General features: G+C 43.8%; 4 protein-coding genes and 2 non-coding genes across 6 annotated transcripts; 3 read left to right on the plus strand and 3 right to left on the minus strand.

Annotated features, from left to right (window-relative positions):
• Positions 1-2,205: 2,205 nt before the first annotated feature.
• Positions 2,206-2,724, plus strand: LOC119246592 (late histone H2B.L4-like). The gene has a single exon (XM_037512950.2). It carries the CDS (start codon positions 2,233-2,235, stop codon positions 2,668-2,670), a length of 438 nt encoding a protein of 145 aa, XP_037368847.1. The 5' UTR covers positions 2,206-2,232; the 3' UTR covers positions 2,671-2,724.
• An 8,016-nt stretch (positions 2,725-10,740) lies between these two features.
• Positions 10,741-11,284, minus strand: LOC119246593 (late histone H2B.L4-like). The gene has a single exon (XM_037512951.2). The coding sequence runs from the start codon at positions 11,255-11,257 to the stop codon at positions 10,820-10,822; it is 438 nt and encodes a 145-aa protein (XP_037368848.1). The 5' UTR covers positions 11,258-11,284; the 3' UTR covers positions 10,741-10,819.
• A 5,129-nt stretch (positions 11,285-16,413) lies between these two features.
• LOC119246819 (U7 small nuclear RNA) lies at positions 16,414-16,475 on the plus strand. The gene has a single exon (XR_005125572.1). It is a non-coding gene; the product is annotated as a U7 small nuclear RNA (small nuclear RNA).
• A 3,141-nt stretch (positions 16,476-19,616) lies between these two features.
• LOC119246595 (late histone H2B.L4-like) lies at positions 19,617-20,119 on the minus strand. Its single transcript, XM_037512954.2, has one exon. The coding sequence runs from the start codon at positions 20,093-20,095 to the stop codon at positions 19,694-19,696; it is 402 nt and encodes a 133-aa protein (XP_037368851.1). The 5' UTR covers positions 20,096-20,119; the 3' UTR covers positions 19,617-19,693.
• Positions 20,120-21,419: 1,300 nt separating this feature from the next.
• On the plus strand, positions 21,420-21,922 carry LOC119246594 (late histone H2B.L4-like). Its single transcript, XM_037512952.2, has one exon. The coding sequence runs from the start codon at positions 21,444-21,446 to the stop codon at positions 21,843-21,845; it is 402 nt and encodes a 133-aa protein (XP_037368849.1). The 5' UTR covers positions 21,420-21,443; the 3' UTR covers positions 21,846-21,922.
• Positions 21,923-24,740: 2,818 nt separating this feature from the next.
• On the minus strand, positions 24,741-24,802 carry LOC119246820 (U7 small nuclear RNA). The gene has a single exon (XR_005125573.1). It is a non-coding gene; the product is annotated as a U7 small nuclear RNA (small nuclear RNA).
• Positions 24,803-27,574: the final 2,772 nt, after the last annotated feature.

A 27,574-nucleotide genomic window follows, 5' to 3' on the forward strand; every position in this document is an offset into this window, starting at 1 on the left:
GCTTCATAGGTTACATCTTAACTCCTTGTGCCACCAGGGAGGCCCACTCCCCACATATCTTTGCAGCAACACTTTGACTCTGAAAGCATTCACTGCACAAAAAGTATATGGTCACCCAACCTAAATAGGCTCAATAAATGTGATGACAGTATAAAACTTGCTTTAATAGTGACATGACTTCTTTGAAATCAGGAATAGAAAATGGAAGTGAATACAGGGGGTTAAAATCTCAGTGCTGTTCCCAGTCAGTACAGCATGAGTTCGATCCTCTACCAAGAAACTGACCCACATATGGTGCATCAGACCTCTCCTATCTCTCCTGCTACTCCCCTGAGCAGTGTATTTCAGTAGATCTACCTGTTGTGCTCCCCACTCTGTCTCTGGAGAATCCTCTCACCCCCCCCCCCGTGCCTCTGGTCTATACCCCAGTTCTTGTATGCACAAATAAATAAAAATAAATCTAAAAAAAGTGAATATAGCAATGACAACACTGACTTCACCTTATGGTCACAAGAACAGTAAGGTGAACCAGGAGAAACCAATAAGAATCATATTGGGAGGCTGAGATAAAAACAGTGGAGGAAATTGGTGTGAATCCTTCTTATAACTGTTTATGTACTGGCTTGTTTTTAATCACGCTGATTTATGATACCAATTTAGAGACTTTCATGCACATGACTCTTGGAGCCTCAAAACAAGGGAAGGACTCAATGACTAATATTTCAGGTAGGAATAGTAATATCCTCGATTATAAATAGGACTCTTCCTTTATAGAGAAAAGCAAGCTTCCATCACAGATTATATCATTACATCATATTTTCTAGTAATAAAATTTCAATATTGCCCCTTCAAGATCAGAACCATTTTATTAGCAGTAGAATTAACAGTCTCATGAAGGCCTCACAGCACATGCCTTCACCCCTGACCCCTGACCATGTGCATAACAGCGCCATGAACATCTCCATTTCTTCAACTCTTCCTAATTTCTGTTTTGATTCGGTTTGTAATTTATCAGTGCATGAAAGAAACATCCTTGGCTGCATAATCATACATTTTTGAACCAGGATTGCATTTATGTCCAGCATTTCTTTTCACTGAATCCATTAGCCTGTTCTCTTGCTCTGGCTCATTCATAGGGATTGAGGGTAATCTTTTGATTTCTTAACTGAAAGCCCTCCTATTTCCCATAAATTAAAGGGAGTGGGCTACTTTGGGAATATAAGCAATGTGAGTGAAATTTTAACTTGGCAAGTGTTAAAAAATGTAAACATGCATATACACATCTCCATTTCTGTTTGTGCTTTGTCTTGCCATTCCCATGTCTCCCATCCCCGGCTAAGGGGCAGTTTTGGTGAGACCTGGAGGTGGCAGTTGCTTAGGGATGTCCCATGATTCCAGAGGCACTGTTGGGCATGTGGCAGAGCTCCTACTGGAGTTGTGGTGCCTAAGCCAAGGGCACTGACACGTGCTGCTTCCAGGCCAATGGCGCCATGTGACCAGAGTTTTGTGATGGCAGTAGCGACTTGGGGTGTGGAGAGCATACTTCTGACCACCGAAACAATCATGGGGGCCTCCCCTAGTGGCGCAGCGGTTGCGCGCTAGGATGCGAAGCTGCCCGCAGCCTCTGCAGTGCCGGTTCCATCCCTGACCGCCAGGGAGGGTCCCACATGGCGCCGTAGACCTCTCCTGCCACTGTGCCCACTGCTCCCCTCAGCAGTGTGTTTCGTCAGTCTGCCTGTTCTGTTCCCCGCTCTGGTGAATCCTCTCATCCTCCCGCGCTTCTGACTGTACCCAGTGCTTATATAAATAAATAAGTAAATAAACAAATAAATAAATAAATAAATCTTTAAAAAAAAAAACAAAACAACAAACAAACATGGGTACTTCAAACGCATTTAAAGATATCCCAAGCTCTCCTGCTTTAATGAAAACTCACTTATGTTTTCAGATAACTTTTTGCTCTACGGGATATCTTTCAACAATTTTCTGAGCGACGTGCCAGGAATCTTAGGCGTCACCGAATGCCACTTTACTGTGATGCCCAGCAGGAGGAAGAGCCAATCCCATCTGCTAGACACCTAGTCAGCCTAGAGACAGCCCACCCCCTTGCATTTCATCCAATGAAAGGTGGCCTTGCCATGACGTCAGCAAAGACAGCCCCTATAAATGGGCCACCGCCCCTCAGCAGGCACCATTGTCCTTCCTGTCAGCTACCAGGAAGTTGACTCCAAAATGGCCGATCCTGCCGTCGAGGCTTCGACTGAGGAGACCCTGGGCTCAGGGGAGCCGGCAAAAGCCAAGCCGCAGAGCCTGAAGCGGAAGCAGAAGCAGAAGCACAAGCAGCCCCCCAAGCAGAAGCAGCCAGCGCGCCAGTGGCGGGCCAAGAACCAAAGTGAGAGCTTCGCCCCCTACTTCCCTCAGGTTCTCAAGTGGGTCCACATGGGCCTGAGCCTTTTGCAGGAGGCCGTGAGCGTCCTGGATTCCTTCGTGAAGGACATGTTTGAGCGCATCGCCCAGGAGGCCGGCCACCTGGCCCGCTCCACCCAGCGCGCCACCCTCACGTCCAGGGTGATCCAGACGGCCGTGCGCCTGCTGCTGCCCGGCGACCTCGGCAAGCACGCCATGAGTGAGGGCACCAAGGCCCTCATCAGATACAGCCACTCGGAATGAGCCTCTCGTCAGGGCCACCCAAACCACAGTCTCTTTTCAGAGCCCCCAAACCAAAGGCTCTTTTCAGAGCCACCTCCCTTGGCACAAAAAGACCTGTAGCTCTCCCAACACGGCCCGCTGGCCCTCCAGCTGGCGGCGCCCTGCCCGTGCCGCCCACCCTTGCTTCCCCCAATAACTATATGATCCAGGCTGGTGCAGTGGCAGTAACCTTCATTTCAGGGGAGCCAGACTTCCCATGGCCGTAGAGAGATGTATGAGAGATGCTCGCAAGGGGCGCTGGCTTAGATTTTTTCGAGGTTGGTCTCTAGTGGGAAGTGGAAAGTGAACGTATACCCTTAAGGACTTAGGGTTCATGCTCATTCTCCAAATAGTGTCCAATGGAATTATCCAGGGTTTCTTTAGCTTGATAGGGCAGTATACAAAGGTATAAAACCGTCTAATTTACTTTGTTTATATATATTTATATCATTTATCTCACATAAGAAATTTATTTAAATACTAAACCATGACCAAAACACCACGCAGAAGTAGTTATATACAGATTTCCAAAATTGAATCACTTTTTCACTTGCCTGGTTTTGAAATTTCTCTTTCCATTCATTCCAGCTTATCTTGCTTCATTTTATTTCAGCTCAGAATATTCAGCTTATGGGCCTCCCGGTGGCGCAGCGGTTGAGCGCTGGGTTGCGAAGCTGCCCGCAGCCTCTGCGGCGCCGGTTCGATCCCCGGCTGCTCCCCGGCCACCTGAGGAGGGTCCCACATGGCGCGCAGACCTCTCCTGCCGCCCGCTGCTCCCCTCAGCAGTGTACTTCTGTCCTTCTGCCTGCTCTGCTCCCTGCTCTGGCTCTGGTGAATTCTCTCACCCTCCCGCGCTTCTGACTGTACCCAGTGCTTGTATAAACAAAACAAACAAACAAATAAACAAATAAATAAAAAAAAAAAAAAAAAAAAAGAAAGCACACAGCCTTCTCGGCTTCCATCTCACAGGTGATAGGAATTTACACTGGGAACAACTCAACCTCACGGGCATCTGACTTGGAGTCAGAAGTCACAGCCATCGGCCCATAGTGGGGTGGAGTGAAGAATGCTGAGCAATAAAACCTTCCTGTGGTGCTCAGCTTGGGGTTCAGAAGGTAGGGGATACTAGTCTTTGTTTATCCCTTTGTTTCCATTCTTGTTTTTATTCATGATTATGAAAGGGCACCACTCACAGCAGGAAATGATGTGTCTGTAGCCCCTTGCGTAAAATTAAAAGGTGAAGATCAGGAATTCAAAGAGCTTACATGACTCCTTCCTATTCATATGTCATTTGAATGTTAATATTTATCATGTAAATATAATTTTCAGTGTGTTTTTTGTCTTGTTCCAATGGCTTTTATTAGTTTTCTTTTTTTTAAAGATTTTTTTATTTATACAAGAACCGGAGTACAGGCCAGATGTGCGGGAGGGTGAGAGGATTCACTAAAGACAGAGTGGGGAACAGAATAGGTAGACGGACTGAAAGCACTGCTGAGGGGAGCAGCAGGCGAGACAGGAGAGGTCTGCTGTGCCATGTGGGTAGCTCCACGGCCTGCGGGCATCAAACCGGCAGCACTGCAGAGGCTGCAGACAGCTTCACAGCGCTGCGCTCAACTGCCTGTGCCACCAGGGAGGCCCCTAGTTTTATTTTCTTATAGTGTAATGCTAATTTTGAGTTGTTGGTGATTTTTCCCTTTGGTTTTCTAGTTAATTGGTTTGTAGTATATTATAAAAGTACTGAGAGAATCATACTGTGGGATTTTAATTGTTTGTATTTATTGTGTTTGTCTTAAAGTCCTAAGGTCCCAATATATTTAGATAGATATAAATATATATGTATGCATTTATATTTAATTGTTTCATTTTCACATGTCAAATAATTTGGAATTAATCCTTGTGAACTGGACTTAGAAACAAGTAAAGGATGGCACTCTTGGTCAAATAATAAGAGAAAAGCCAGATAAATGCCAAACATCAAAATTCACCTTAAATAACTACTGAAGTGAATATTCACACAGATCATTTCCCCTTCTAATCTTCAACATCAAACCCCATTTTTTCCTCTGTTTGAGATCTCTCACTTGTAAATCCTTTTTGAGCAAACAGAGTTCACTCCACCACCCAATTATGGTGCATTTCGTGCTGTTTTAATAATGCTTCTATTTGATTTCTGAATTTACTAAATGCAAAACACCCAAAGCATAACAAAATATCCTAGGGGATTAGCTTTCTTATAATGACTTCTCATATTACACCAGTGTGTATCAGATCAGCAGGCATAAACAGTTTGTATATTACGCTGGCAAATGCAGTTGCCCAATATGGGCCCACTATGCAATTACACAGAAGTCAAAAACCTTGCCACCAGCTGTTGAGAAACGAACCAGTTTAATGTGAGGTCATTGGCAGGAGACTAGAGGTAGACTTACAAATCATTCTCCCCAAGAATGTGGCTCTGGGCTGTATTTATGAAGCTGAAAACAATTATAGACCATGATCAAAGAGGTAATGATGGGTCAGGAATCAGGATCAAACTCTTCCTTTATATTAAGAGAACAATGCTGACAACTTAAGGGAAATAAGGAGACACTTCCCTCATCACTTTCCACATATATGTGAATGGTAAGCATTTTCATTTTATTTCTCTTATCTCTGTGAATGGAGAAGGTACTCTTCCAAACTCATACAAAATATGAAAACAGTAATTAGTAGATACTTTTAAATTTCAGTTAAAGCCCTAATGGCAAGCCCTTAATTATTTTAACATAAGTTAAAAATTCAAATCATGTATAATTTTCTCTACAGTCATAGAGAAGATTGATCTTGTTTTACGTGTTTGAAAATCTCCATAACCTCTGACCTATCAGTGGTCAGATGGATTCTTGTAACAGTAGAGTTTCTATTGTCTTATCACAGGAAATAAACTTCTGGTAAATTTCAACCTACACTCTTGAGACAATGAGTGAATAAAAAGCAAGTATCATATTAACAAGAATGCCTTAAAGAAGACTTTCCTTCAGAAATGTCGGTTTAGGACAGCAAATCATGGTACTTGGTTAAGAAAATCGCGGTGTTCCTGGAAACACTATCACTCAGATATATGAGAAAATACAGTTGGGATCTGACAACATTTTATTCACCATAAAAATGTGTTCATTGTGGGCCTCCCTGGTGGAGCAGCGATTGAGCACTGGGCTGCAAAGCTGCCCACAGCCTCTGCAGCGCCGGTTTGATCCCTGCCGCTGGCGAGGGTCCCACATGGTGTGCAGACCTCTCCTCCTGCCCGCTGCTTCCCTCAGCAGTGTATTTCGTCTGTCTGCCTGTTCTGCTCCCCGCTCTGGCTCTGGTGAATTCTCTCACCCTCCCGCGCTTCTGACTGTACCCAGTGCTTGTATAAATAAATAAATAAACCTTTAAAAAAAATGTGTTCATTGTGAACTGATTGGAAGAAATCTACAGTTAGAGGATCTCACAGGTTTTAGAGGTACAGATCTTTTCCCACCAAGTGAGGTGGCTCTGACAAAAGCCTTTGGTTTGCAGGGTTCAGGGGCTGGAAACAGGCAGCTCACTGGAGGCGGGTGTATCTGATAACCGTTTTGGTGGCCTCGCTCATGGCGTGCTTGCTGATCTCCCTGGGAGCATCAGGCACATGGCCTTCTGGATCTCTCTAGAGGTGATGGTGGAGCCTTGGGGTGGTGGTCCAAGAGGAAGGCATAGTTTGAATGTGCTCACTGATATCATTAGGAAAATAATTTCCTGTGCACATGACATGGAATTAAATACCAATATTAAGATGACTTTACTTCAGAACCTTGCAAACATCAGGTGGGATAAACTAACTCAGGTCACCTCTTTCACATCTTCCCCTCTCTGTTTTGGAAGAGGCTATCATAAAGATTTTTTTGGCAAAGGCAGATTTAGAAGGATGTCAGCCATGATTGACTTTTCCAGTACCCCAACCAAGGAGAATAGTGGTTGGGGACAGAGCAGAGTCTATTTCTATGCCACGATATTCAAATGAGGTCTGACATACTCACAAATCTGATTGGATGAGATGTGCAGGAAGCCCCGTCAATAAACCGTGATCATAAATGTGATTGGATGGTTCGACCTGGTAAGGACCAATTAGAAGACAAAGAATAATTAGACTACCTGCAAACTTCCTGTAGCCTCCACTGCGAACACTTTGAAAGTGCCAATAACAACACTTGAATTGTAGAAATTTCAGCTTCTGGTTATTGAATGTCTGACCTTGCCAACCCAGAACCTTGATGCCAGAGGAATCATGCTGGTTGGGTTCAGGTCATTTGTGCACTGACCTGAAATCTGTTTGTGCTGTGCTAAGCCATTCTGGCTAGAGCAGGAACTCTCTGACTTAGGATGGAGCGCCTGAAAAATTAGGAATCTGGCTAACAAACCACTGCCTCCAATTCTGGTCAAAGACAGTAAGTTGGAAAAAAGGAAAAATGGAAAAACCAAATTCAAATTCTGAACATGAACAGCAGCAGGTATATTTATTAAAATGTAAAATATCTTTGAGCAGTAATCAAAATTAAAATTCTTTTGACTATACTTATGTTCTAAAATAACCTACATTGTATAATTGTTGAATAAATATGAGCACTGTCGACTGGAAAAAATTACTAAATGGCACATATAAGAAACCTCCTTAGTGAGACATAATGAATGATCTAGACAATAGCAATTTCTAGCAAGTTAAAGGATGTGCTTCAAATTTCTATGATAATGCATTTGAAAATATTGTAAAATGTGTGATTTGTTGAAAGCATAAGTTATAGAATTTAAACCCAACCCTTCTCCCCCAAAAGGATTTAAAGACTAAAAAAAGGGAAAAATTGAGTTCATCTCTGGGTTACTGTAGTAAATGGCCAGGCTTCCCAAAAAACTTAATAAGGAGTAGGTATTTTTTTCAGTTCATGAAATGTATCACAGTATAAAGGAATAAAATACATATTTATTTTAAAAAGACATTGCAAACAAACAACATGCTAAAGATTTCTTAGCAATCATATTTGTAAAATTCTGTGTACAAATGAGCTATCATATCTGGTATCATGGTAAATGATGAACAAAATAAGGCAAAAGCAGAATCCATTCAAGAATACAAAGATGTTTCAGCTTGAGTAAAATACAAGCAGCTTTCATATTATGATGTTAAAGGAATATAGACAATCATCAATCATCTCAGTAGTGCTTTAAATCCTTTGCTAATAATATGATGGTGTTTGTTTCATGGTGTGATACTTTTCTCACCATCATTAGAGTCTAGATTCACAAACTTGAATCCTTTCATCAAGAATATTATTATCACTATCTGGTATACTAGAAAATCGTATAAAAGGACTTGAACAAGGGTTTTAGTGCAAAGTAAATCTAGAAAAATATAACCTGTAGTCATCTACAAGTGAATCTCCACATGATTGACTTACATATTTGAAATAAAGTTGTGGGAAAGCAAAGACTCTTTTCAGAACTGCATGTGTTCAGAAAAAGTGTTATGGGCATGCCCAGGAATAAAAGCATTTACTTCATTTATATCATGCTAATTGTTGCTGCTTTAAAATGGCAATATTTGTCATAATGCCATATAAATGTTTTACCAAAATTACTCTAACACACTGTGCTTGTACATATTATATTAAAAGACATTGCAATATATCAAATCCATTAGGACAGTTGTGTGTTTTGACCCTTTCATACTTGTAAATTCAGCAAGTAAGTAGAAGTTTTAGTAAAAGATCTTTTAAAATGCGTTATACCATGGTGGGGGGAGGGAATGGCATGTATTACTACAAATAACATAAGCATGAATCCAGGAGAAACAATATTAATAGAATAAAAATACCACAAACTTAAAAAAATCATTTTAAAATGTACAAAAGCAAACAAAAAGCACAGAAATACATAAAAATCAAAAATTTTAAGAAAGAACCCCCTTATCAAGCTTCCTCACCCTGAGATTAGTATTCTACTTCATTCAAAATTCTTTATTTTTATTTTCTCACAGTTTATAATAATTTTGAAAAACAGAAACTATAATAACCTGCAACTATGCATCCCTCTGATTAAGGGAGTGTGCAATAAAAGTAGTTCATTCCCTATTAACTACTGGCTTAGAAAAGGAAGCACCTGCCTCTTACATCTCATTATGTGAACCACAGAGATTGATCAAAAGAAATAAGACCACTCCCTCACCATCACTTTCCTCAAGATAAATGAATAATGAGTTATTTATTTTATTTTTCATCTTCAAGTATATATGTCTGACAAAATAAAAACCTATCACATTAATTTGGCAGGATGAAAACCATATTCCATGAGAGGGGCCAATAATTAATGTTGATTGTGATTCCTGACCCATTAATTACTCCCCCTCTTTTCTCATAGCTTATTACTGTTCTTCAGCCCCATAAATAAGCCCAAAGTCCCATCCTTGGGACAATGATTTGAGATCCTTGTCTTCTGCCAGGTGACCTCACATTGAACTGGTTCTGTTCTCAAAAGCTGGTCGCATGGATTTGATTTCTGCGCCATCCTATAGTGAGTTGAACTTGAGTAGCAGTGTTTGCCCATGTGATATATAAACGATGTGTGCATGCTGGTCTGATACACAGTGGTATGGTGAGAAGTCATTTTATAAAACTAGTCCCGTAGGATATTTTGTTGTGCTTTGCATTTCTTAAATTCAAAAATCATAGAGAAGCATTATTAAAACAACATGAAAAATGCAACATCATTGTGTGGTAGAGTGAATTCTGGGAGCTCAAGGAAGATTGACAAGTTAAAATTTAAGAAATAGGAAAAAGTGGGGTTTAATATTGAACACTGCAAGGTGTTTAAGGCAAATTTTGATGTTTATATTTTCTTCAGTTTTCCTACTGTGATTGGACTGATATATTTATAGATTTCTACATCCAGTTCACGAGGGTTATTCCAAATTATTGTAAATGTCTAAATGAGAATGTATATGTCTGCATATATATATATATGTATATATATATATATGCAGACATATATACATAGATGGAATTTTGGACTTTAAAACAAACATAGTAAATATTAGAGACTTGGACTGTAATCATCATAAATATTAACATTCAAATGACATAAGAAAAAAGCAGTCATCTTAGCTCTCTCAATTCCTGGCCTTCCACTTCTTAATTTTGTGCAAGGGGCTACAGACACATCCCACTCCCTGCAGCGGACAGTATGCCTCCATAACATGAATAAAAGAGAGAAAGATAACAAAAGAAAAAGCTGTCCAAGAACAGCATCCCCTTCTTCCTAGCTGAAGACTTAACACCACGGAGAGGTTTTATTGGTTCAGCACTTCTCACTCCACCCCACCTTGGGCCAATGGCTGTTACTCCTGCCTCCAAGTCAGATGCTTGTGAGGTTTGAATTTTTCCCCCTGGAAACTCCCATCATCTATGAGATGGAAGCCACGAAGCTGTGTATTCGAAGTTGAAAAATTATGGGCCGCAATCGAATAGAATCAGTAAACCGGAATGAATTGAGAGAGGAATTTCAGACCAGGGAAATAAAAAATTGAAGAATGTCTGGAAATTTGTGTCTAGCTATATGGGCATGGTGTTTGGATCTCATTAACATATTTAACTGTGTTTCTAATATGAGGCAAGTAACACACACACACATATAACAGTGTAAACTGGACAATTTTACACCTTTATATGCTGCCATAGCAAGCTAAAGAAACCCTGGATAATTCCATTGGACACTATTTGGAGAATGAGCATGAACCCTAAGTCCTTAAGGGTATACGTTCACTTTCCACTTCCCACTAGAGACCAACCTCGAAAAAATCTAAGCCAGTGCCCCTTGCGGGCATCTCTCATACATCTCTCTACGGCCATGGGAAGTCTGGCTCCCCTGAAATGAAGGTTACTGCCACTGTACCAGCCTGGATCATATAGTTATTGGGGGAAAGCAAGGGTGGGCGGCACGGGCAGGGCGCCGCCAGCTGGAGGGCCAGCGGGCCGTGTTGGGAGAGCTACAGGTCTTTTTGTGCCAAGGGAGGTGGCTCTGAAAAGAGCCTTTGGTTTGGGGGCTCTGAAAAGAGCCTGTGGTTTGGGTGGCCCTGACGAGAGGCTCATTCCGAGTGGCTGTATCTGATGACGGCCTTGGTGCCCTCACTCACGGCGTGCTTGCCGAGGTCGCCGGGCAGCAGCAGGCGCACGGCCGTCTGGATCTCTCTGGACGTGAGGGTGGCGCGCTGGGTGGAGCGGGCCAGGTGGCCGGCCTCCTGGGCGATGCGCTCAAACATGTCCTTCACGAAGGAATCCAGGACGCTCACGGCCTCCTGCGAAAGGCTCAGGCCCATGTGGACGCACTTGAGAACCTGAGGGAAGTAGGGGGCGAAGCTCTCACTTTGGTTCTTGGCCCGCCGCTGGCGCGCTGGCTGCTTCTGCTTGGGGGGCTGCTTGTGCTTCTGCTTCTGCTTCCGCTTCAGGCTCTGCGGCTTGGCTTTTGCCGGCTCCCCTGAGCCCAGGGTCTCCTCAGTCGAAGCCTCGACGGCAGGATCGGCCATTTTGGAGTCAACTTCCTGGTAGCTGACAGGAAGGACAATGGTGCCTGCTGAGGGGCGGTGGCCCATTTATAGGGTCTGCCTTTGCTGACGTCTTGGCAATGGCCACCTCTCATTGGATCAAATGTACTGCTGAGCGGGGGCAAGCACGAGGCAAGGAGACATCGAGTCGGATGGGATTGGCTGGCTGATAGCACGGCTGAGTGGCATTTGGTGACCTCTCACCTTTCTGTAACGTCCCTCAGAAAATCGTTGAAAGCTGCCTTGTAGAACTAACGGTCGTCTGAAAACGTGAACTGAGTTGTGATTAAAGCACCAGAGCTTTGCAAGTCCTCACTAAATGCGTTTTAAGTATTGAAATTAGTTTTGGCTTTGAGCGATTCCGGCGGCCACAGTCCACACAGCCATGAGGAAACAGACACCACTACTGGGTTCTTTCTCTACATCTTAAGCTCTACTTTTCCTAGAGAAAGCGCGACTAGAGCAGGAACTCCGACGTGGTCAGTAGTGTGTTCTGGAAATCAGAGCACAGGTGGAATAAACGATCTCGGGGCATTCTTCCACATTCCCATCTACTTGTGGAAGTAGCTTTCCTAGTACCTTTCTTGGCAAAGGCAGATTGGGAAGAATGTCAGACGTGACCGACATAGACTTCAAGCGCCCCAACTGAAGAAAATCATTCGTGGGAGCAGAGCTCAGTGTATTTCTCTGCTGCTATATTCAAATGAGGTGAGTGTGCTCAGTAATCTGATTGGATGAAATGTTGCGGGTCCCTTGTCAATAACCATGATTTTAAATGTGATTGGATGGTTCTACCTGGCAAGGACCAATTAGAAGGCATGGAATAATTAGACTGCCTGGAAGACTCCTGTAGCCACCGCAGAGAGCGGCTTTAAGCCGCAATAGAGAGTATCTTAGTTTAGAAAATTTAGTTTTAGTGGGTACATTGAGTGTCTGACCTCCGCAACCGATCCTTCATGCCGGACGGCTGTGGTCGTTTATGCAGTGACCCAAAATGTACTGTTTGCGCAGCGCTAGCCACTCTGGTTAGAACAGGAACTCGCGGAATTGTGGCAGAGTCCCTGGAAAATGGGAACCTGGCTAACCATTGCCTCAGATTCTGCTCCCAGACCTCAGTGATTGGGAAAATGGCAACAGCAATCTCCAAACACTGAACACAAACAGGAATCTTTATAAAAACTAAAATATCGTAAAACATTTGTAAATTTAAAAATCTCTCTTGATGATACCTATGTCCTAGAAAAATACTATGACTTGTATAATTGTTGAATAAACATGAATATTGCACACTGAAAAATGTACTAAATCGCATATATAAATAAACTCCTTGGGGAGAAAAAGTGAAAAATTCAGATGGCATTATTTTAATTTTAAAGTTATCTTTCAAATTTGTATGATAATGCATTTGAAAATATGGACAAAATGTGTGATTTGTGGAAACTACAAATTTTAAATCCAGCCCTCCACCCACAAAAGCAGTTAAGGACTAAGAAAATGATGTCATCGATGAGCTACCCAGTAAACCCTCGGCCTTCCAAAAATTTTTAATGTCAGATTAATAAGGAAAAAATATTGTTTTTTATTTTTATGAAACAATATCATATATATTATGAAGGGGTATGTTCATATTTGTTTCAGGAAGATGTAATGCAAAGATAGCATGAAAAAGGTTTCTGAGAGATCCTATTTATAAATCAGGAGGTTAAATTCTTGAAAAAATAGCAATTGTATCTAGTGTCAAGTTAAATGTTGAACAAAAGTTGATGAAGCAGAATCCATTCAAGAAATCAAACATATTTCAAGTGCATAAAAGACAAACATGATACACTTTATGATGTTAAACGGAAAACACAATCATCAGTTCTTCTCAGTACCAGCTAATATGGCTAATATGATTTTTGCTCGATGGGGTAATACTAGTCTCAATACCATTGGATTCAAGAATCACAAAACTAGAACACTTTCATCAGGACTATTATTACCGTTATGGGGTATAATGGGAAATCTCATAAAAGGACTTAAAGAAGGGATTTAGTGCAAAGAAGACCCAGAAATAAAACAAAAAACACCAAGTCAATTGCAATTAAATCTCCACATGATTGACTTCAACAATAAAATAAAATTTTTCAAAAGCGAAGGTTCTTTTCAGAGCTGTGTAATTTCTGAAAAAGAGCTATAAACATGCCCGGAAGTAAAAATCATTTCACTTCATTGATATCATGCCATGTTGCTTTAAAATGCCAGTATTTGTCATTGTGCCATACAAATGTTTTACCCAAGTTACTCTAGCACACTGGTTATGTTCATATTGTAGAAAAAGGTATTGTAATATATCGAATCCATTGGGAAAGTTGTGTATTTTGACAGTTTCCCAGTGTAAATTCAGAAAGTAGACGGAAGCTTTAGTAAAAGATCTTTTAAAATGCACTCTAATGTGTCTGGGAGTGCAGGTATGATACAGACAGATAAGGAATAACAGCTTGTGTCAAAGAAAGGAAGGAACACAGATTTTTAACCTGATGGGTGAATGAGGGACAAAAGAACAATTGAGCAGTCATGTTGGAATGTTGTTTTATGAAAAAGACTAAATTAGAGCAATGCCATTCATTACTATAAATAGCATAAGCATGAATCCAGGGGAAACTATTAATAAAAAAAAAATTCCACAAACCTTCAAACAAAAAGCACAGAAATTGATGAAATCAGAAATTTGAAGGAACTGCCTGGACTTTGACACTAATGTTGTACTTCATGAGATTTATTTGTTTGTATATTTTACAGTCTATAATCATTCGTTTTAAAAACAGAAAATGAAATGACCTACAACTATACATGACCTGCAACTATACATTTTTCTAATTAAGGGAGTGTCCAATGAAAGCAGTTCATTCCCTACTCTCAATAGCTCAGGACATATAGCACCTGCCTGTTACATTTTTTAATTTATTTATTCATGCATACAAGAACTGGGGTACAGGCCAGATGTGTGGGAAGGTGAGTGGATTCACCAGAAAGAGCGGGGAACAAAACAGGCAGACTGTCTGAAATTCACTGAGGGGAGCAGTAGGCGAGACAGAAGAGGTCTGCCACATCATGTGGGTATCTGCCAGGCCGGCCTGGATCCAACCCGCTCTGCAGAGGCTGCGGACAGCTACACAGCACTGCGCTCCACCACCTGGGCCAGCAGGGAGGCCACCCCTGTTATATTTTCTTAAGTGAACCAGAGTGAAATTTCAAGAGAAATAAGATGACTGTCCCCAACATCACTTTCCTTGAGATGTGTGACTACTGAGTTATTTTATATTTTCACTTTCAGGCACATATGCCCAACAAACCCAAAACACCATCACATGAATTTGGCGGGATGAAAACTAACCCAGGGGCAGGGCCAGTAATGTGAGGTTGTGAGATTTCAATTCCTGACCCATCATTGCCCTCCTCTTTGTCCATGACCTGTGATTGTTCTCAGCCCAATTAATGCAGCACGATGCTACATACCCTGGGGAATTATGTGAGAGCCTTCCCTCCAAGTGTCCTGCCAGGTGACCCCACATTAAACTGGTTCTTTCTCAAAAGCTGGTGGTGTTTTTTGACTTTTGTGCCATTGCAAGTGGGCCCGCCACAGGCAAAAGCATTTGTCCATGTCATGTACAAATGGTTTGTACATGCTTTTCTGCTACAAGCTCCTATAATTTTAAGGATATTTTGTTGTGCTTTGGCAGGTTTGCACTTAGTAAATTCCAAAATCAAAGGCAAGCATTATTAAAACATGAAAATTGTACCAACATTGGGTTGTGGAGTGTGGGATCTCAGGGAGAATTAGCAAGTGGAAGGTCTCAAAAACTGGAAGACTTGGGGTTTGATGTCCAAGAAAGGAAGTCAAAAGGAGTCCACGTGATTATTCACTTCAGTAGTGGTTTAAGGTGAAGTTGGATGTTTGTACTTCATCTAGTTTTTCCATTAATGGCTAAGAATGACATTCTTTACAGGTTCTGCACCCAATTCACCAGGGTTAAAACCAAATTACTTAGAAGTTCAAGTGTGTCAAATATACCTCTCTGTTTGGAATTGTGTACTTTAAAAGAAACAGTAAATATAAACAATTGAAATCCCATAGTAGGGTCTCTCGCCACAAGTTTAACATGCTAGAAATCATAAATAACTAGGGAAAAATGTGGAAAACACAAATACTAAGAATTTATCATTACACTGTAGGAAATTGAAATTAATAAAAGCCGTTGAGAGGGAAGATGAAAACAAATTGGAATTTCTTTTTACCTCCTCATAAATAATAATATTCCAATGGCAAAAGAAAGGAAGGGGTCATCTTAGCTCTCTCAGTTCCTGGCCTTGCATCACTTAATTTTATGCAAGGAGCTACAGACCCATGCCACTCCCTTCACTTTCTTTGCTTTTGGGGATCATTCCATAAAGATGGTACAGAAATCTATGTCATATAGCATCTTACCTGTATTATCTTGTATACATTTCATGGTTTCAGGTCTTTCGTTCAATTATTTTATGCATTTTGAGTAGGTTTTTGTGCATGGGGCGAGGTAGATGTCTAGTTTCATCCTTTTGTATGTGGTGGTCCAGTTTTCCTGACACCATTTATTGAAGAAACTGTCCCCGTTCCTTTGCATATTCTTTGCTCCTTTGTCAATGATTAGTTGTCCATATACATGTTTATACTGCACTTGATAGCATGATGATAACTCCTGGCAACTGGTGCGGCAAGTTCTTTCCCCAAATCCTTTTACATGTAATCTCCAGTTTTCCAGAATGGGAGTGATGATCTCGATGAAAAGGCATATATGAAAAGGGAAGTGCAGAAGGTAAATTCTCCCCCTCATACTTCTTGTATGTGATGAAGCTTTTCTGGTATATGATCTACTTACATATCTCTTTGGAGCAAGGGAAACTTTAATGAAGGTGGGACAGTCTGTGAGTGGATCTCTCAGTGGAAAATCTTACCATTATTCCAATGGGTTCAAGAGAGATTTTGATGTTTGCAAAAGCTAGCATTTTTTTCCTATTAATCCACTAAGAATGACATCCTTTCCAGGGTTCTACATTCCGTTCACCAGGGGTAGTTCCAAATTATTTTAAAAGAGCAAATGACACTTATAAATTATATAAAGGGTTACAGCTCTTACAGAATTTGTCTAGCAGGTTTTCCGGTCCTCACTGGAAGACCCCTACAAAACAACAACAACAAATATTGTGCATTAAAACAATCTAAAAATAAAATGAAATGAAACCCTACAGTAAGGGTTTTTTTCACACATATAATGTGCTAGAAATCATTGAAACAGAAAAACAAAAAAACCACCAGCTACTCAACATTTGTCAAAAAAACTATAAGAAAATAAAAGCCATTGGGCCAAGACAAACATATTGGAATTTATTTTATTTATTTATTTTTTTAAAGAGTGTCTCCTCTCAATTTTTTTTTAAAGTTTTATTTATTTATTTATACAAGCACTGGGTACAGTCAGAAGCACGGGAGGGTGAGAGAATTCACCAGAGCCAGAGCGGGGAACTGAGCAGGCAGAAGGACCGAAGTACACTGCTGAGGGGAGCAGCGGGCCGCAGGAGAGGTCTGCACGCCAAGTGGGACCCACCTGCGGTGGCCGGGGAGCAGCCGGGGAACGAACCGGCACCGCGGAGGCTTCAGGCAGCTTCGCAACCCAGCGCTCAACCGCTGCGCCACCGGGGAGGCCCTGGAATTTATTTTTTTTTAAAGATTTCCTTTATTTATTTTTTAAAGATTTACCTGTTTATACAAGAAGTGGGCTACAGGCGAGAAGCGCGGAAGGGTGAGAGAATTCACCAGAAGGCAGAGCTGGGGGACAGGCAGACTGGCTGAAATACACTGCTGAAGGGAGCAGGATAGTCAGGAGACGTCTGCCCCACCAGGTTTCCCTGGAAGGCCTGGAATCCAATACGCGCTACAGAGGCGCCAGACAGCTTCACAGCACAGCGCTCAGCCCGCTGTGCCACCGCAGAGGCCTACATTGGAATTTATTTCAACACAATCTAAAATGTTAACATTCAAACGAAGGAAGTGATGGAAAGAGTCATTTTAGCTCTCTCACACCAATTACTTTCATGCAAGGGACAAAAGACACATCCCAATGCCTGCTGTGGATGGCAACCTTCAGCAATCACGAATTTAAAGAAGAGACTACACACACACACACACACACACACACACACACACACACACACGCACCCTACCTAGAGCCTTTGGCTTGTGGCTCTCAGGTGGCCCGGGACAGGCCGTTCACTGGCAGCGGGTGTATCTGATGGCGACCTTGGTGGCCTGGCTCGCGGCGCGCTTGCCGGTCTCCCTGGGAGCAGCAAGCGCACTGTCCTCCGGATCTCTCTCCATGAGGTGGTGGAGCCTTGGGGCGGTCCAGGAGGAAGGCACCGTCTGCCGTGTGCTCACGGATATCATTAGGAAAATAATTTGCCGTGAACATGACTGGAATAAAATACCGATATTAAGATGAACCTGTTTCAGGACCTTGGAAGCACAGTTGGAATGAACTGTGTTGGGACGTCTCTTTCCTATCTTCCCTCTCTGTTTTGGAAGTGGCTTTCTTTCCTTTTGTTTTTTAAGATTTATTTACCTATGCACACAAGATCTGGGGTACAGGCCAGAGGCGCGGGAGGCGAGAGGATCCACTGGAGACAGAGCGGGAAACAGAACGGGCAGCCTGACTGAAATACTCTGCTGAGGGGAGCAGCAGGTGCGCCAGGAGAGGTCTGCTGTGCCGTGTGGGCTGCTCCCCGGCTGGCCTGGGATGGAAGTCGCGCTGCAGAGGCCGCGGACAGCCCCACAGCGCTGAGCTCAACCCCCTGCACCTCCAGGGAGGCCCCAGGAAGTGGCTTTCTTAAAGCCTTTCTTGTGAAGACAATTTAGAAAGCTGCTCAGCCAGGACCCACGGCGCTCTGGGTACCCCAGCCAAAGAGAGGCGTGCCGGCAAGGGAGCAGAGGCTATTTATATGTCCTGTATTCAAATGAGGCTGACATACTTGCAAGTCTGATTGGCTGAAATGTGCAGGAAGCCCTGTCAATAAGCCATGATGTTCAATGTGATTGGGTGGGCCTGCAAGGGCCAATGAGAAGGCATGGAATAATTACACCACCTAGGAGCTTCCCGCAGCCCCCACAGGGAGCACTGAGAAGCCGCCAAGGAGAGCACCCTGTGGTAGAAATTTCAGCTTCAGTTCGGTGAGTGTCTGACCTCAGCCACCCAGATCCATGGTGCCAGGTGTTACACGCTGGTCTCGCTCGGGCCATTTGTCCACGGACCCCAAATCACCTGTTCCTGCCGCCCTAAGTCACTCTCACTAGAGCAGGAAATGTCGAACTCAGGGCGGAGCGCCTGAAAAATTAGGAACTCGGCTAAGTGACCACCCCTGCCAAATTCTGGTCCAAAACCTTTAACGCCAACTTGGAAGAACAGCAAAACCCACCTGCAGATACTGAAAAGAGAAACAGGCCTATTTATAAGGTGGTAAAAGAGCCTTGAACATTAACCAAAATTAAAATTCTCTCCTCATTACACTTAAGTCAACTACGTAATTGTTGAATAACTGTGAGCACCGTTGACTGAAAGAAAAAACAGAGTTGTAGGTACACGTGACCTCAACAGTGAGGCAAAATGAATAATATAGTTAAGATTATTCTATTTAAAGGTTAGTTTTCAACTATCTATGACACCATTGAAAAACTGACCGAATGTGTCATTTGAGGAAACTCTAAGTTACAGAATTGAAACCCAAACCTCCTCCCCTCAAAAGGTTTTAAAGGCTACGACAATGAAAAGAGATTGAGGTCATCAATGAGCTATCGAATAAATGGCCAGGATCCCGAAAATATTCAATGTCAGGTGAATAAGGAATAGTTTTCTTTCCTGTTAATGAAAGTGACATAGCATGAAGGGAAAAAATATGTGTGTGTGTGTGTGTGTAGCAAAGTAAAGTGGTTTTATACCTTTGTGTGCTGCATATCAAGCTAAAGAGCGCCTGGAAAATTACACTGGACACTTTGGAGAATGTGCGTGAACTCTAAATCCCTAGGGGTCTATCTTCACTTTACACCTCACAGAGACCAAACCTGAAAAAACCTAAGCCAGGGCCCCTCGCGGGCATCTCTCATACACTACGGCCATGGGAAGTCCGTCTCCCCTGACATGAGGGTTACCGCGACTGCACCAGCCTCGATCGCATAGTTACTGGGGGAAGCAAGGGTGGGCGGCACGGGCAGGGCGCCGCCAGCTGGAGGGCCAGCGGGCCGTGTTGGGAGAGCTACAGGTCTTTTTGTGCCAAGGGAGGTGGCTCTGAAAAGAGCCTTTGGTTTGGGGGCTCTGAAAAGAGCCTTTGGTCTTGGTGGCCCGGACGGGCGTCTCACTGGCGGTGGGTGTACCCGATGAGGGCCTTGGTGCCCTCACTCACGGCGTGCTTGCCGAGGTCGCCGGGCAACAGCAGGCGCACGGCTGTCTGGATCTCCCTGGACGTGAGGGTGGCGCGCCGGGTGGAGCGGGCCAGGTGGCCGGCCTCCTGGGCGATGCGCTCGAACATGTCCTTCACGAAGGAATCCAGGACGCTCACGGTCAGCTGCGAAAGGCTCAGGTCCATGTGGACGCACTTGAGAACCCGGGGGAAGTAGGTGGCAAAGCTCTCGCTTTGGTTCTTGGCGCGCCGCCGGCGCTCTGGCTGCTTCTGCTTCAGGCCCTGCGGGCTGGCTTTTGCTGGCTCCTCGGAGCACAGGGTCTTCTCGTTCAAAGCCTCGACGCGAGGGTCGGCCATTTTGGAGTCAACTTCCCGACTGCTGCCAGGAAGCACAATGGTGGCGGCCGTGGGAGGTGGCCTATTTATAGGGGCTGCCTCCCCTGCCGTCTAGGCAATGGCCACCTCTCATTGGGTGAAATGCAACCGGGGTGGGCTGTCTCTAGGCTGACTAGGCGTCTGGTCACATGGGATTGGTTTGTCTTCTTGCAGGGCATCATGGGGGACTGGCATTTGGTGACCTCTAATCTTCCTATGAGCTCTTCAGGAAATCGGTGAAAGCTGCCCCGTACAGCAAATGGTCATCTGAAACCATCTACTGAGCTGTGATTAAAGCACGAGAGCTTTGACAGCCCTCACCAAACACATTTGAACTATAGAAATTAAATAGAAATCGAATGTGTGCGCTGTCACTGGGCTCAGATAATAATGTTTCATTATTGGTAAAACGAAAATATTTGAAAGATGAGGAGTTTGCCACGAGGTCCAAAACAAGATCATGACGGGTCATTCGCTATTCTTTTACCTTAATCGTCCTTTTAAAAGAATAGTTACAGGGGCCTCCCTGGTGGCGTAGAGGGTTAAAGCACCGCAGTATGAGGTAATCCGCAGCCTCGGCAGCGTGAGTTCTAGCCCCAGCCGGCCAGGGAGCAACCCACATGGCGAGGCAGACACTGAAATGCACTGCTGAGGGGAGCAGCAGAGGAGACGGGAAATGTCTGCCTCGCCATGTGGGTTGCTCCCTGGCCGGCTGGGGCTAGAACTTACGCTGCCGAGGCTGCGGATTACCTCATACTGCGGTGCTTTAACCCTCTACGCCACCAGGGAGGCCCCTGTAACTATTCTTTTAAAAGGACGATTAAGGTAAAAGAATAGCGAATGACCCGTCATGATCTTGTTTTGGACCTCGTGGCAAACTCCTCATCTTTCAAATATTTTCGTTTTACCAATAATGAAACATTATTATCTGAGCCCAGTGACAGCGCACACATTCGATTTCTATTTAATTTCTATAGTTCAAATGTGTTTGGTGAGGGCTGTCAAAGCTCTCGTGCTTTAATCACAGCTCAGTAGATGGTTTCAGATGACCATTTGCTGTACGGGGCAGCTTTCACCGATTTCCTGAAGAGCTCATAGGAAGATTAGAGGTCACCAAATGCCAGTCCCCCATGATGCCCTGCAAGAAGACAAACCAATCCCATGTGACCAGACGCCTAGTCTGCCTAGAGACAGCCCACCCCGGTTGCATTTCACCCAATGAGAGGTGGCCATTGCCTAGACGGCAGGGGAGGCAGCCCCTATAAATAGGCCACCTCCCACGGCCGCCACCATTGTGCTTCCTGGCAGCAGTCGGGAAGTTGACTCCAAAATGGCCGACCCTCGCGTCGAGGCTTTGAACGAGAAGACCCTGTGCTCCGAGGAGCCAGCAAAAGCCAGCCCGCAGGGCCTGAAGCAGAAGCAGCCAGAGCGCCGGCGGCGCGCCAAGAACCAAAGCGAGAGCTTTGCCACCTACTTCCCCCGGGTTCTCAAGTGCGTCCACATGGACCTGAGCCTTTCGCAGCTGACCGTGAGCGTCCTGGATTCCTTCGTGAAGGACATGTTCGAGCGCATCGCCCAGGAGGCCGGCCACCTGGCCCGCTCCACCCGGCGCGCCACCCTCACGTCCAGGGAGATCCAGACAGCCGTGCGCCTGCTGTTGCCCGGCGACCTCGGCAAGCACGCCGTGAGTGAGGGCACCAAGGCCCTCATCGGGTACACCCACCGCCAGTGAGACGCCCGTCCGGGCCACCAAGACCAAAGGCTCTTTTCAGAGCCCCCAAACCAAAGGCTCTTTTCAGAGCCACCTCCCTTGGCACAAAAAGACCTGTAGCTCTCCCAACACGGCCTGCTGGCCCTCCAGCTGGCGGCGCCCTGCCCGTGCCGCCCACCCTTGCTTCCCCCAGTAACTATGCGATCGAGGCTGGTGCAGTCGCGGTAACCCTCATGTCAGGGGAGACGGACTTCCCATGGCCGTAGTGTATGAGAGATGCCCGCGAGGGGCCCTGGCTTAGGTTTTTTCAGGTTTGGTCTCTGTGAGGTGTAAAGTGAAGATAGACCCCTAGGGATTTAGAGTTCACGCACATTCTCCAAAGTGTCCAGTGTAATTTTCCAGGCGCTCTTTAGCTTGATATGCAGCACACAAAGGTATAAAACCACTTTACTTTGCTACACACACACACACACACATATTTTTTCCCTTCATGCTATGTCACTTTCATTAACAGGAAAGAAAACTATTCCTTATTCACCTGACATTGAATATTTTCGGGATCCTGGCCATTTATTCGATAGCTCATTGATGACCTCAATCTCTTTTCATTGTCGTAGCCTTTAAAACCTTTTGAGGGGAGGAGGTTTGGGTTTCAATTCTGTAACTTAGAGTTTCCTCAAATGACACATTCGGTCAGTTTTTCAATGGTGTCATAGATAGTTGAAAACTAACCTTTAAATAGAATAATCTTAACTATATTATTCATTTTGCCTCACTGTTGAGGTCACGTGTACCTACAACTCTGTTTTTTCTTTCAGTCAACGGTGCTCACAGTTATTCAACAATTACGTAGTTGACTTAAGTGTAATGAGGAGAGAATTTTAATTTTGGTTAATGTTCAAGGCTCTTTTACCACCTTATAAATAGGCCTGTTTCTCTTTTCAGTATCTGCAGGTGGGTTTTGCTGTTCTTCCAAGTTGGCGTTAAAGGTTTTGGACCAGAATTTGGCAGGGGTGGTCACTTAGCCGAGTTCCTAATTTTTCAGGCGCTCCGCCCTGAGTTCGACATTTCCTGCTCTAGTGAGAGTGACTTAGGGCGGCAGGAACAGGTGATTTGGGGTCCGTGGACAAATGGCCCGAGCGAGACCAGCGTGTAACACCTGGCACCATGGATCTGGGTGGCTGAGGTCAGACACTCACCGAACTGAAGCTGAAATTTCTACCACAGGGTGCTCTCCTTGGCGGCTTCTCAGTGCTCCCTGTGGGGGCTGCGGGAAGCTCCTAGGTGGTGTAATTATTCCATGCCTTCTCATTGGCCCTTGCAGGCCCACCCAATCACATTGAACATCATGGCTTATTGACAGGGCTTCCTGCACATTTCAGCCAATCAGACTTGCAAGTATGTCAGCCTCATTTGAATACAGGACATATAAATAGCCTCTGCTCCCTTGCCGGCACGCCTCTCTTTGGCTGGGGTACCCAGAGCGCCGTGGGTCCTGGCTGAGCAGCTTTCTAAATTGTCTTCACAAGAAAGGCTTTAAGAAAGCCACTTCCTGGGGCCTCCCTGGAGGTGCAGGGGGTTGAGCTCAGCGCTGTGGGGCTGTCCGCGGCCTCTGCAGCGCGACTTCCATCCCAGGCCAGCCGGGGAGCAGCCCACACGGCACAGCAGACCTCTCCTGGCGCACCTGCTGCTCCCCTCAGCAGAGTATTTCAGTCAGGCTGCCCGTTCTGTTTCCCGCTCTGTCTCCAGTGGATCCTCTCGCCTCCCGCGCCTCTGGCCTGTACCCCAGATCTTGTGTGCATAGGTAAATAAATCTTAAAAAACAAAAGGAAAGAAAGCCACTTCCAAAACAGAGAGGGAAGATAGGAAAGAGACGTCCCAACACAGTTCATTCCAACTGTGCTTCCAAGGTCCTGAAACAGGTTCATCTTAATATCGGTATTTTATTCCAGTCATGTTCACGGCAAATTATTTTCCTAATGATATCCGTGAGCACACGGCAGACGGTGCCTTCCTCCTGGACCGCCCCAAGGCTCCACCACCTCATGGAGAGAGATCCGGAGGACAGTGCGCTTGCTGCTCCCAGGGAGACCGGCAAGCGCGCCGCGAGCCAGGCCACCAAGGTCGCCATCAGATACACCCGCTGCCAGTGAACGGCCTGTCCCGGGCCACCTGAGAGCCACAAGCCAAAGGCTCTAGGTAGGGTGCGTGTGTGTGTGTGTGTGTGTGTGTGTGTGTGTGTGTGTGTGTGTAGTCTCTTCTTTAAATTCGTGATTGCTGAAGGTTGCCATCCACAGCAGGCATTGGGATGTGTCTTTTGTCCCTTGCATGAAAGTAATTGGTGTGAGAGAGCTAAAATGACTCTTTCCATCACTTCCTTCGTTTGAATGTTAACATTTTAGATTGTGTTGAAATAAATTCCAATGTAGGCCTCTGCGGTGGCACAGCAACCTGAGTGCAGCGCGCTGTGAAGCTGTCCGCAGCCTCTGTAAAGGGGATTCCTTTTCGGCTGGCCAGGGAGATTCCCACATGGCAGGGCAAACCTCTCCTGTCTTGCCTGCTGCTCCCCTTAACATTGTTTTTGGTATGTCTGCTTATTCTGCCCAGGCTCTGTCTCTGGTGATTTCTCTCACCCTCCTGTGCTTCTGCCCTTTAGCCCAGTTCTTGTACAAATAAATAAGTCTTAAAAAAAATTCCAATATAAGTTTGTCTTGGCCTAATGGCTTTTATTTTCTTATAGTTTTTTTTGACAAATGTTAAGTAGCCGGTAGTTTTCTGTTCGTTTTTCTATTTCAGTGATTCCAGCACATTACAGGTGTGAAGAAAACACTTACTGTAGGGTTTCATTTCTTTTTATTTTTTAGATTTGTTTTAACATACAATATTTTTTTTTGTTTGTTTTTGGCGGTGGGGGAGGGAGGTCTTCCAGTGAGGACAGGAAAACCTGCTAGACAAATTCTGAAAGAGCTGTAACCCTTTATATAATTTATAAGTGTCATTTGCTCTTTTAAAATAATTTGGAACTACCCCTGGTGAACGGAATGTAGAACCCTGGAAAGGATGTCATTCTTAGTGGATTAATAGGAAAAAATGCTAGCTTTTGCAAACGTCAAAATTTCTCTTGACCCCATTGGAATAATGGTAAGATTTTCCACTGAGAGTTCCACTCACAGACTGTCCCACCTTCATTAAAGTTTCCCTTGCTCCAAAGAGATATGTAAGGAGATCATATACCAGAAAAGCTTCATCACATACAAGAAGTATGAGGGGGAGAATTTACCTTCTGCACTTCCCTTTTCATATATGCCTTTTCATCGAGATCATCACTCCCATTCTGGAAAACTGGAGATTACATGTAAAAGGATTTGGGGAAAGAACTTGCCGCACCAGTTGCCAGGAGTTATCATCATGCTATCAAGTGCAGTATAAACACATATATGGACAAATAATCATTGACAAAGGAGCAAAGAATATGCAATGGAACAAGGACAGATTCTTCAATGAATGGTGTTAGGAAATCTGGACCACCACATGCAAAAGGATGAAACTAGACATCTACCTCGCCCCATGCACAAAAACCTACTCAAAATGCATAAAATAATTGAACAAAAGACCTGAAACCATAAAATGTATACAAGAAAATACAGGCAAAATGCTATATGACATACATCTTAGTAACATCTTCATGGAATCATCCCCAAAAGGAAAGAAAGTGAAGGGATTGGCATGGGTCTGTAGCCCCTTGCATAAAATTAAGTGGTTCAAATAATTAAACAGAAGTGAATAGCAAATTTATATCAGGTTTTGACTTCTCCCTTTTATTTATTTATTTTATTTATACAAGAACCCGGGTATAGGCCAGATGCACGGGAGGGTGAGAGGATTCACCAGAGACAGAGCGGGGAACAGAACAGGCAGACTGACGAAGTACATTGCTGAGGGGAGCAGAGGGTGAGACAGGAGAGGTCTGCTCGCCATGTGGGTTTGCCCGAGGCTGGCGGGGATCGAACCGGTACTGCAGAGGCTGCAAACAGCTTCACAGTGCTGTGCTCAATCGCCTGTGCCACCAGGGAGGCCCCCGGACTTCTCCCTTTTAATTAATTATTTTTCTTTTTTTTGTCCTTCCCACCTCAACTTCAAAATCACTTCAGAAACACTAAGGGAACTGCAGAATGAGAAACCAATGTAAATTATATCCATTAATAACTACATGAGAGGTAAATATAAAATTAGACATTCATAAAAAATTTGATGCAAGATTTTGGGAAAGACCTTATTGTATAATACTTATACAATAAGTATACAATAATATGCATTCTTTGAAGATTGGTGTTTATTACAGAGGATATTCAAATAACCAAGATGGCATCTTCCGATTGGTTTAATTATAAAAAAGGTCATTTTTTGGGCAATTAAGTTCATATGTGACATTATACACAATTATGGATTAGTACTTAAAAATGAACTCATTTTCTATACAACTAAACCTTAACTTGTTACCCCCTACCACCCACCCCTTTACAGTTAATTTAACTAGTAGGATAACTGCTGTTTTAAGATTTTCTTTTGAGTTTTATATTAAGAATCTCCTTGTCCCACATAATATATTGTATACAATAAAATATATTTATATAACAAAAAAAAAAAATAAGTGGTGCAACGCCAGGAATTGAGAGAGCTAAGATGACCCCTTCCTTTCTTTTGCCATTGGAATATTATTATTTATGAGGAGGTAAAAAGAAATTCCAATTTGTTTTCATCTTCCCTCTCAACGGCTTTTATTAATTTCGATTTCCTACAGTGTAATGATAAATTCTTAGTATTTGTGTTTTCCACATTTTTCCCTAGTTATATATGATTTCTAGCATGTTAAACTTGTGGCGAGAGACCCTACTGTTGGGATTTCAATTGTTTATATTTACTGTTTCTTTTAAAGTACAAAATTCCAAACAGAGAGGTATATTTGACACACTTGAACTTTTAAGTAATTTGGTTTTAACCCTGGTGAATTGAGTGTAGAACCTGTAAAGAATATCATTCTTAGCCATTAATGGAAAAACTAGATGAAGTACAAACATCCAACTTCACCTTAAACCACTACTGAAGTGAATAATCACGTGGACTCCTTTTGACTTCCTTTCTTGGACATCAAACCCCAAGTCTTCCAGTTTTTGAGACCTCCCACTTGCTAATTCTCCCTGAGCTCCCACAGTTCACTCCACAACCCAATGTTGGTACAATTTTCATGTTTTAATAATGCTTGCCTTTGATTTTGGAATTTACTAAGTGCAAAACTGCCAAAGCACAACAAAATATTCTGGGTGGTTAGGTTTCTTAAAGTGATGTGTCACATTATACCAGCTTGTAGCAGAAAAACATGCACAAACCATTCGTACATGACATGGACAAATGCTTTTGCCTATGGCGGGCCCACTTGCAATGGCACAAAAGTCAAAAAACACCACCAGCTTTTGAGAAAGAACCAGTTTAATGTGGGGTCACCTGGCAGGACACTTGGAGGGAAGGCTCTCACATAATTCCCCAGGGTATGTAGCATCGTGCTGCATTAATTGGGCTGAGAACAATCACAGGTCATGGGCAAAGAGGAGGGCAATGATGGGTCAGGAATTGAAATCTCACAACCTCACATTACTGGCCTTGCCCCTGGGTTAGTTTTCATCCCGCCAAATTCCTGTGATGGGGTTTGGGTTTGTTTGGCATATGTGCCTGAAAGTGAAAATATAAAATAA

The sequence above is a fragment of the Talpa occidentalis genome, unplaced genomic scaffold, assembly GCF_014898055.3.
Source record: "Talpa occidentalis isolate TD23 unplaced genomic scaffold, MPIMG_talOcc4v2.1 talOcc4.15, whole genome shotgun sequence".
NCBI lineage: Eukaryota > Metazoa > Chordata > Mammalia > Eulipotyphla > Talpidae > Talpa > Talpa occidentalis.

Bases quoted from the DNA above. Each gene is read 5' to 3' on its own strand.
- LOC119246595 (XM_037512954.2), bottom strand. From the start codon at position 20,095: ATGGCCGACCCTCGCGTCGAGGCTTTGAACGAGAAGACCCTGTGCTCC.
- LOC119246593 (XM_037512951.2), bottom strand. From the start codon at position 11,257: ATGGCCGATCCTGCCGTCGAGGCTTCGACTGAGGAGACCCTGGGCTCA.
- LOC119246592 (XM_037512950.2), top strand. From the start codon at position 2,233: ATGGCCGATCCTGCCGTCGAGGCTTCGACTGAGGAGACCCTGGGCTCA.
- LOC119246594 (XM_037512952.2), top strand. From the start codon at position 21,444: ATGGCCGACCCTCGCGTCGAGGCTTTGAACGAGAAGACCCTGTGCTCC.